Source organism: Sinocyclocheilus rhinocerous, unplaced genomic scaffold, assembly GCF_001515625.1.
Source record: "Sinocyclocheilus rhinocerous isolate Xijiao unplaced genomic scaffold, SAMN03320098_v1.1 scaffold1971, whole genome shotgun sequence".
NCBI lineage: Eukaryota > Metazoa > Chordata > Actinopteri > Cypriniformes > Cyprinidae > Sinocyclocheilus > Sinocyclocheilus rhinocerous.
The window spans coordinates 287,713-298,964 of record NW_015632037.1 but is presented as its reverse complement, the minus strand read 5'-3'; the positions used below and the strand labels follow the sequence as shown (position 1 = coordinate 298,964).

General features: G+C 40.9%; 1 protein-coding gene across 1 annotated transcript in view; it reads right to left on the bottom strand.

The window, feature by feature from the left end:
- Nucleotides 1-7,487: 7,487 nt before the first annotated feature.
- lman2la (lectin, mannose-binding 2-like a) overlaps nt 7,488-11,252 on the bottom strand; it is an 8,218-nt gene continuing 4,453 nt past the window's right edge. The window contains exons 8-9 of the mRNA XM_016555062.1: nt 8,133-8,252; nt 7,488-8,058 (exon numbers count right to left, since the gene is read on the bottom strand). Coding sequence (XP_016410548.1) covers nt 7,916-8,058; nt 8,133-8,252 — 263 coding nt within the window. The 3' untranslated portion in view covers nt 7,488-7,915. The remainder of the gene's footprint in view (nt 8,059-8,132; nt 8,253-11,252) is intronic.

Sequence of the window (11,252 nt, the reverse complement as noted above, 5' to 3'; positions counted from 1 at the left end):
CGCCCCTTATGCCCCTTATTGCTGATTGGCTACAAGTTTGTTTTGCTATTCGGCCCGAATCAGTTTTCTATGAAAAATCATAACAAGGTTTATAAAACACAAGCTACACATACAAAATATCTTAATAATCTCTAGATATTAGTCAAATAATCCATAAGAAACAGGTGCATACCCATACTGTACATGTGGTGAACGAAGTTCGAGGTCATGCTCGGGTTGCAAATTGTGCATACCCCAAAATTTGTTCGTAGATTCTCTCTACCCCTATATTGTTCTGTGTTTGCACAGCGTCATGCAGCCGCATAGATCTGACCAGAGGCCTCTGTGGCTTGCATTTTGTATAGGCTATTGTCGCAAAGATTTTTTTTTATTTTTTTTTTTTAATTATAATTCTTATAAAGTCATATCGAGTGAAGCGACATTTAATTTAGAGTTCTCAAATCAAAGTCAAGTTATTAGAAATCTTTAAATTCACAAGTGCAGTCACGTAACGTTAACTCAAGACCTCTTCAGTATCGACCGAAAAAAATAAATCTCAAAACAGGAAAACCCTGATTGTGTTAATTATTTATTATGTATTACATTTAGCCACAGAGCATTCTGATTATTTTCTTGGTCTAGGAACTAACATCAAACCTGGTCTGTCCTAACACTGAAAGACGGTACCAAAATCTAGCGCTGCAACAACTCGCTAATTGAAAAATAATAATAAGGAATATAAAATAGATCAACTTACCATGTGCTTTTTTCATTGGAAAACAGCAGCTCCAGTTGTTCAGATCATAGCGGAATTAAAATGCTAGCCGAAAGATATGACTTGAATTTTTGACTGACAGACACGTTGAAGCGTGGGGGCACACTGGGGGGCCAATCAGTTTTCAGGGGGGGCAAGTGCCCCCATGGCCCCTGTCTACGCCACTGCGTACAGCTATGACACACTACATGAGAGGTAATATTCGAAAAGGCATAATAGGGGCACTTTAAAGGTTCACTAAGCAATACTTGAAAAACGCTTTTGTGTCCCAAAACACACTCGCTGCCAATCAGCAGTAAGGGGCGTGTGTAGTAATGACAGGGAGAAAAGCGCTCAGTGAGTGCACAGGACGCTAGTGTTGGGTCGTTCTTGAACGATTCGTTCGTTTTGAAACGTTTGCGTAAGTAGTAGACATATTAGGGAAGTAACAGACATAACATTTTAATTATATTTTGTTAAAATGAACGAAATGACTCGAAAAAAGATTCGTTCATTTTGCTGAACGAGACTCAAAGGTCCGAGTCGGTAAAATGATCCGAACTTCCCATCACTAATATTAGCAGATCGACTATGGATAGAGAGAGACGGCAGATAAAAAAAGACGAAAATTTTGGAGGAACAAAACATTCAAAAGAAGGGTTACGATCAGGCAAGAGGTGGGCCTGGAATCGGACGCCATGCTTTGTTTCTTCTTGATAGGTGAGTTATGTTGATTTTTACTTACTTTTACCATAGTAACACACATCGCTTTCACTTATTGATGATGACATCATAGCAGATTCCGCCATCGTCGCTGCCAGCATAGATATGTATAAGTAGATGCCTCATTAGCGACTGTTACTATGGGCCGCTATACGTAAGCCGTCCGCCATATTCGAAAGGTCAACTTGACGTCATTCACCATAACAGTAACATAAGTTACCAATGTTTCAAAAATTGTAATATTGAGTTAATACATTTAAAAACACAAACCAACACATTCTCACCTGTGAAACTCGGGAATTCAAATTCTGGCGGTTTTTACAACCATTGGCTGTGCAGAATTGCGGCATCTTCGAATATTCATTGATTATTATGGTGAATGACGACAAGTTAACCGTTAAAAATGGCGGACGCGTCTGCATGCTTGGCGCAGTCAAATGGGGAATCTACCTACATATCTATGGTGCGTCTCAATCAGCTCCCTTGTTCAGTAGTAAGGGCACTGATCAGGGAGTCGGCCACTTTAAGGGCTGTCTCAATCGCGAAATCCTTCCAGTGCACTGGAACATTCGCTCCCTGAAAAATCCGACAATGCACCGCAAAAACTAGGGAGCATCGGCGCTCACTATGCTCCCTTACCGGAAATAACGTCACATTTCTTAAGCGCGAAACATAAACCACACGAGCCAACTCGATATAATGACACGCGATAGAAGATTTGAAAAGACAAACCGTTTTTTTGTATATTTCAACGTAAACTCACATGGCTAGACAGGAATTGAACACATCTAATTAACATTTATAATTAATATTTGGCTGAAATGTTATAAGAACTTGTAACAGAATGATGTGTTTAAAGAGAATAAAAAATAAATATCAGAAAGAGATCGGTCCTGTCTGTTGTTTATTAATTCCAGTGATGACGTTCTACTATGTTGTCCGTTGATGTTGTAATTAATCATGTCACTGGAATTCAAGTGATCACTGTCCCAACGTGCAGTGAGTCAGGGAACTTACCAGTGCCCGAATTCGTGTACACGATCTACTGATTCACGAGCTCGGGAGCTAGGGAGCTGATTGAGACGCACCATGGCTGCCAGGGTTGTGTACATAGGCTACGTGTGGGGCGGAGTTATCAAAATAGGGGCGAGGTCCTGTTGGGCTATGGGCCTTTTAGTGTTTGTTTTGGGGCTTTCAAATATCAGTAATATTATAATTAATATATAAGGTAATATTATATTATTCTAATATGTTAATATTTTTATTATATTGTCATATAATAGTCATCAATATATATTAATTATGAAACACTATTATAACAAGGTAATGTTTATTTTATTCTAATATATTTATTATATTTTATTGTCATCTCACACATCATGGATCAGCATTTTCTATAATGTATTTCTATAAAAAAAATAATTATGTGATTTTTTTTATTATATATTTAGCATCAAACAAACAATATACATTTTTATTCTCAGTGATTAAAAGATTAAATGAAAAATAAATTGGAAAATGATTGCACAACCATCAATTAGGTGGCGATATGCAGTAAGTATGTAAATCATAGATATGTATACACATATGCCTCATTAGCAACTGTTTCAATGGGCCACTATACGTAAGCCGTCCGCCATATTGGAAGGGCTGTGCAGGACTGTGGCATCTTCGAATATTCATTGATTATTATGGTGAATGACGTGAAGTTGACCTTAGCAAGATTGGCGGACGTGTCTACATGCTTGGAGTTGTCGAATGAGGCAGCCATCTACCTATACATATCTATGATGTAATATCATAGATATGTATCAAATCTATCGATTTGTCACTCTGTTGAGAATGTCTTGTGTGTTAAAACCAAAGTCCCTTTAAGGCAAGTGATGTCACTCGGCGGCCATCTTTGAAACGCCTCTCAGGCATGGAAGTGCAGCTCCTATCTCTTTGAAAGGGGAAACATCAAATTCTCCAAAAATGTTCACCAAACTTATGATTAAATTTCATATTTGAAATCACCAATGAAATCTGATAACTGTCTCATAAATGTTGTTTCTTTTGCTCAAATGGCGTTAAAAAAGCTTATTATTCAGGCTAGACCAACCAGTGTGCATGCGCAGTCCTAAGCTTGCCTCTCAGAAAGCTGTTTCAATAGCAACCAGGACTTCTAACGGCAGCTGCAGTGACGCGCTGACTTTACTGGTTAGTGATTGGCTCTTTTATTCAGAAGGCGGAGCTTCCTTCGATAGAGCGGCCATATTGAGCATTGCATTTTTTCCCAATTCAAAACTCTACGAGTGACACATCTTGGGTATTCTAGTCTTTGATTAAAGCTGTGAACATACTCTGAGTTGACTGAACTTATTCCTGGACGTGTTTTTGGAACCAGCATACCTCAAGTAAACAAGGTTTGGGTCAATCAACCGAAAGTTCAAGGTATATGTGACGGTAAGTTAACCTTGCTTTCTGGAATAGGCTACCCCTCAGATTATGTTAGCTGTACATAAACTGTCCATTATGCTGCTTCATACAGACCGGTGTTTGTTATTTGTCAAATAGTGTTTACTGCTCCTTTATTCTTCTATTTTATTACCAGTAGTGGCTAATGTATCGTAAGTCTGACACATTTACAGGAAATTACTGACTTCTGTAATGATAAGTTGGGTAAACCTCACACAGACGCTCACCCTCAACAACTCATGAGTCAATATGGGTGATTTTTTTCCTTCAAATGCTGCTGAGACAGACAAATTAAGGGTTAGTTTACCCAAAAATGAAAATTAGCTTACATATCTGTGGTTCCGCCCCTCTCTCGCATTCTCACCTGTGAAAGGTTATCCCGTTTCTTCGGGAATTTAAATCCCGGCAGTTTTTACAACCATCGGCTGTGCAGGACTGTGGCATCTTCGAATATTCATTGATTATTATGGTGAATGACGTGAAGTTGACCTTAGCAAGATTGGCGGACGTGTCTACATGCTTGGAGTTGTCGAATGAGGCAGCCATCTACCTATACATATCTATGATGTAATATCATAGATATGTATCAAATCTATCGATTTGTCACTCTGTTGAGAATGTCTTGTGTGTTAAAACCAAAGTCCCTTTAAGGCAAGTGATGTCACTCGGCGGCCATCTTTGAAACGCCTCTCAGGCATGGAAGTGCAGCTCCTATCTCTTTGAAAGGGGAAACATCAAATTCTCCAAAAATGTTCACCAAACTTATGATTAAATTTCATATTTGAAATCACCAATGAAATCTGATAACTGTCTCATAAATGTTGTTTCTTTTGCTCAAATGGCGTTAAAAAAGCTTATTATTCAGGCTAGACCAACCAGTGTGCATGCGCAGTCCTAAGCTTGCCTCTCAGAAAGCTGTTTCAATAGCAACCAGGACTTCTAACGGCAGCTGCAGTGACGCGCTGACTTTACTGGTTAGTGATTGGCTCTTTTATTCAGAAGGCGGAGCTTCCTTCGATAGAGCGGCCATATTGAGCATTGCATTTTTTCCCAATTCAAAACTCTACGAGTGACACATCTTGGGTATTCTATAGTCTTTGATTAAAGCTGTGAACATACTCTGAGTTGACTGAACTTATTCCCGGACGTGTTTTTGGAACCAGCATACCTCAAGTAAACAAGGTTTGGGTCAATCAACCGAAAGTTCAAGGTATATGTGACGGTAAGTTAACCTTGCTTTCTGGAATAGGCTACCCCTCAGATTATGTTAGCTGTACATAAACTGTCCATTATGCTGCTTCATACAGACCGGTGTTTGTTATTTGTCAAATAGTGTTTACTGCTCCTTTATTCTTCTATTTTATTACCAGTAGTGGCTAATGTATCGTAAGTCTGACACATTTACAGGAAATTACTGACTTCTGTAATGATAAGTTGGGTAAACCTCACACAGACGCTCACCCTCAACAACTCATGAGTCAATATGGGTGATTTTTTTCCTTCAAATGCTGCTGAGACAGACAAATTAAGGGTTAGTTTACCCAAAAATGAAAATTAGTCTGTGTTTTACCACCCCCGCCCCCCTTAAAGCATCCTAGGTGTATGTGACTTTCTTCTTTCAGACGAATCCAATTGGAGTTATATTAAAAATTGTCCTGGCCCCTCCAAGCCTTTCAATGGGGGTAAGCGGGTGTTGGTTGTCAACAGTTCAGAAGACGTGAAATAAAGTGCATGCATCCGTAATAAAACGTCCCTCACACGGCTCCGGGCGGTGAATAAAGGCCTTCTGTAGCGAATCCATGCATTTTTGTAAGATAAATATCCCTATTTCAAACGTAATAAACACTTTTCTCACTTCCGCTGACTGTGGTACGCGGAAGACGTTCAGGCGAATGACGTAAGACGTGTGCAGCGCGCGCCTCTGAGAAATGCAGGAGAAAAGGAAACAAAGTTTCCTTACTTTAGCAAAGGAAAGCCAGTCTCCTCTTGGCTTATATCGAAATCCTCCGACAATTTTCGTTTTGTGCTTCTAATTCGTGAACGGCGTTTTGTTTTGTCTCTGCATTCGTCACTAATCACGCAACGTAGACGTCTTACGTCATCCGCCGGAACGGCGGATGCACGCACTTTATTTCACGTCTTCTGAACTGTTGACAACCAACACCGCTTACCCCCATTGAAAGGCTTGGAGGGGCCAGGACAATTTTTTATATAACTCCGATTGGATTCATCTGAAAGAAGAAAGTCACATACACCTAGGATGCTTTGAGGGTGAGTAAAACAGGCTAATTTTCATTTTTGGGTGAACTAATCCTTTAATGGAGATTATGAGAGGGAACTAATGAGATAGTACTTATGACTCAGTTAAGATTTCAGATGTTTATTTATCATCTTTACTGAAGCGACTGAAGTGTTAATGGAAATTCAAATGCCATTTTTTACACGCATCTCTGATGCTGTCATCTCAGATGTCAAAAAATAAGGATTTACACTCAGGCCATTCTGAAAGGGGAGAAGGTTAAGGTACTAGTCCTGAATCCTCCTTGTGATTTTGTGCTGTCCTCTCCTGTCAGCCATAATCAGCTCAAACTCAAAATCTGCACACTTTCCTGCAAAATGCACAATCCTTGTTCACAATAGCTCTTTCACAAAGAAGTGAAACATAGATGACGCTGGCACAGTTGCAGATTTTAACACGCATTCTCACTGCATCTCACACACTAAACGATCACACCCCTTCATAGCTGATTCTTTATGGTAACATGGCCATTCAGGTGGAATTTCAAGTATTTTTCAATAGTTTTTATTTTTTTTAAAGTTAAAAGTAGTCTCTCAGATTCACTGGACCTGGAGAATGATCTTTCATTACAGAGTCAAGACTGATGTCCATCTGATTTTCTGATTTTTAATAACGTCGGTCCACAGATCTGAGTCTTGATGATAAACCTCATTGCATTTGTTCATTTAGACCAGGGGTAGGCAAGTTCAGTCCTACAAAGCCACTGTCTCGCAGAGTTTAGCTCCAACCCTGAAACAATCTCACCTGCCTATTGACTTAATAATCCTGAAAACATTGATTAGCTTGTTAAGGTGTGTTTGATTAGGGTTAGAGCTGAACTCTGCAGGACAGCAGCTCTCTAGGACTGAACTTGCCTACCCTTGATTTAGACCAGAGGAGAACTGGTCCCTCAACTGAGTCCGGTTTCCATCACCTGATGGAGATTGGGTTCTTTGCCATTGTCATCTTTAGCATTCGTTAGCATATATGGCGCTTTTCCACTGCATGGTACGGCACAGTACAGCTCAGTACGGTTCACTTTTGGGGGGGGGGGTTTCCACTGGGTACAGTTCCTGGTCCCTGGTACTTTTTTTTGTACCACCTCGGTTGGGGTTCCAAGTGAACCGTACCGTTAACAAAACGTGACGTGTAAACTCTGCTGATCACGGATTGGCCGGAGAGAATCGTCACTACCTGCATCACTGAACTTGCGACACAAACACAAAAGAACCGCTAGATTTAAATCAGCCGTACCGAGCCGAGTCGTACCACGCAGTGGAAAAGCGCCGATACATTCATCTCAGAGATACAGACATTTTCAAGTGTTGAATGCTCAACGTTTAGCATTACAGCAGCGGCATACAGATAAAACAGAGTAAAAGCAACAAAACTTTAATTTCGATTCCATAAGACCTTTAGATTTCCCACTTGAATCGAGACAGATAATCATTTTGGCAAAAAACAAGATGGTACATGCTCCGTACAATAAATAAATAATAAAGAATAAATATGGCGTCTGTTGTGAGAATGAAGGCAGCAGAAGCGCAGGATGCTGGGAGAGTTCCAATCGTGTGATGCTCTCATCATCATGTCTGATCTCAACTGAAGCTAAAACTTGACAACGGGTCGAGTGTTCAGAGGTCCATACGGTCAGAACTTCCGTGGACCACGTCATTCATACAGTGTAGAAACATTCACACAGGAAGTGCTGAGACGAGAACGGGTCAGTAGAAGCGTTTCCGTCTGTTTTCGCTCCAGTGTCCATACAGCACGAGTCCCACCACCACCAGCAGAAACACACCCAGCATGGAGAAGAGCACGCTGAAGAAGATGGCGATGCTGCTCATGCCCTCCGTATCTGTGTACGCTGAGAAACACACACACATGCATCACACGTCTGCACGTGTCCGCATGCATTGCTCATCATCAGCTCATACTCACGTCTCAGTAGCTCCAAGTTGTCCACGCTGGGTATCAGCACCTCCTGCTCCTCCACATCCTCCTGTTTGCTGCGCAGGATGGTCAGCTGGTAGAGCTTCATTGAGATCAGGTCATGGTTATCTGACACACACACACACACACACACACATACAGGAGCTAAGCAGAGGATCATGAGATAGTGATGCAGTCATGTGTGTGTGCCTTTCAGGGAAAAACAATTATTCTGACGATCATCCAATCTAATAATCATTAGGTTGATTAATCGACTAATCAATGATTATTTCACTAGTTAACCACTAGGCTTTGCTCAATTATTCAGATCTTGTAATTATTTAAATACTGTTACACATATTCTTACTAATAAATGAAACATGGTAAACACCAGCTTTTGAAAATGTCAAACCATTATATTACCATTATAAAAAAGGTATTAAGATGTTTTATATTCAGATAAACTATTCATTTGTATTTACATTATCTCTCTTAAAAAACCTTATGTAGAACTGCTTTTTACCTCTAAGCGAAGAACGAAAGAGAACTTTGCCATGAGCATTTCAGGGCCTTCACACATGACAGCATTTGTTTGTAATTTTGTAAAACATTCCCACATTCAACTAGTTTGGCTTTGATTGCCCTCCAACATAATCGGGATCTCATTTTGAAGGCTACGCCCTCCAGAGGTGGCATTTGTCGGCCGTGTACTTCATTGAGGCTCCTTATTCCAGAAAAGTAAAGAAATATGTTACAATAATTTACACCATAAGGGCAGGTCACACTACACTTTTCATTCCATTTACTTCCATTCATACGCATGTGAATGTGGGAGAGTGGAAACGCAAGCTCATGCGAAGAAGTTTCACATTTCGCTGTATTCCAAAGTTCGAGTTTGGTGAACTCTGACCTGCGAATTCTTTTCACATGAAGATGTATGACCAATAGAAGAGCAGCGTGAGCTCTTAGCTAGGGTGACCATACTTCCTCTTTTTCCCAGACATGTCCTGGCCAGGACTTCTAAATTGCCTAAAATGGCTTTGTTTTGTCTTTGTTTTCCTATTAATGTCAGGTGAGTTCGACTTGAAACGGCATTGCACAGAACAATCAGTGTATGACATCAAAGTACCGCAAGAGCGATTCGAAAGCAAAAGGAGCCGTCTGCTCTCTTATCGCTCTCGCGGTACTTTGATGTCATACACAAATCGGTCTGTCCAGCGCTGCTTTAAGTCGAACACACCTATGCTCTCTACAGTCCTCATACATTATGTATGTGTATCTGCATTGCTTTGACTGAAAGCTATTGGTTGATTATGGGGGGGGTGGGGCATGGGGATCCGTCCCCCTCACTGTCTCTACGAAAGGCGACATCGGTAAACAGGATTAATCAGGGTTTCCGCTATGTACATTAGCCTAAGTATTCGCGGCCCGGCCCGCTGCTCCTTAAACATACACCAAGTGATTTTTGAAAAACGCGTTTGACTGTCACACTTGTAGCCAATCAGCAGTAAGGGGGCATGTCTTGTACTGACAGAGAGAAGAGAGCGCTCAATTTGAGTGCACAGGACGGATATTAGCAGATCGACTATAGATAGAGAGAGATGGCAGATAAAAAAAGAGGAAAATATCAGAGAAACAAAACATTAAAAAGAAGGGTTACGATCAGGCAAGAGGTAGGACCCGCGTAAATATCGGAGCAGCTTTCCAGCAGTGGAGAGAAACTCAAGGAGCGGGAATGGCTCGAATCGGACGCCAAGGTTGTGCAGTTTCTTTTTGATAGGCGAGTAACATTGACTTTGCTTTGTTTCACACAACTTATCCGTGTTGGCTTTTGTTTAAATATGCTTGTGTGCCATCTTCACTTCACAACGATCGTCGTTGCCATGGTTGCGTACGTACATGTGGGGCGGAGATTTCAAAATAGGGGCGAGGTCCTGTTGGGGTATGGGCGTGTTTGTTTTGGTGCCTTCAAATATCAACATCGTTTGGCAAAAATCGCCTAGTGCACCTTTAATTATTGCCGCCACTGCATCGGGTCGGGGCTGACGCACAATAATTATCTACCGGTCACCATTACTTTGTACCCACATTCTCACTACACGCTGTGTTCTGTTGTCAATAAACACACATGACGATGGTGCTGACACCGACGTTTACGTTCTCTGTGTGTGTATGTGTTACAACTCCTGACCCCGGGGGTCCTATGAGGAGCTGGTAGCTGCCTCAATTGTGCCTGTAGCGGTAACCATAGTGATCGTATACTATCGTCTATGACAGAGTTGGTGATTTTTCTGGGCTGAAAAAATTGGACTGCTGCTGACAGCTTGGTCTCCCCCAGTTAAAAAATCCCATCTGCGCCCCTGAAAACAATAGCATAACAAAGCCAAAACCTGGCAATTTAGAAATCCTGGTCAGGACATGTCCAGGAAAAAGAGGTATGGTCACCCTATCTTAGCTGAATTAAAAGAACGCAAACTTTAAATCTGCAGGATTGCAGTAAAGTGATGTAGATTACATATTTTTTGGATGTATTACATGTTGAATTATGTTTTTAAAAAAGACGCTCCAGAGCGTGACATCATATATTATGATTGCTGCTGTGTCTGTAGATATTTTGCATGCTCAACGTCTAGAGTCTTGCTTTACATTGAATAACAGTCAATGTTAATGGTTACTTTTCTGAATGAGACAGCATCAATGACATATGCGGCTGACAAATGTGACCTCCCGAGGGTGCAACTTTAGAAATGAGAAAGCCATAGGGTGCTTCTCAAATGGAAGGATGTGCCCTAGTGAGGATCATACTTCCTAGATGAGTCAAGGCTAGAGTCCTTCTTAGCATAACCTGCGTCTGCGGTCGGGAGGAGCGAAGCTCGTGTGATAATGCTCATGCGTGTAAATGGTTAATATAAGATAATAATATATACAAAATATTAATAAAGAAATATATAAATAGATACAGGGTGACACTGTCAGAATTCACTGAATGCAAAACGCCACACATAGACACGATGTAAATAAGATATTGTTTGCAGTTCACGGAATCGTGAAATTGCGATAAATTGAAGTGAGTGACAGCTTTTTAGTGATTAACGTTAGATGAAAGCGCTATTTGCTTGCTTTCTAGGC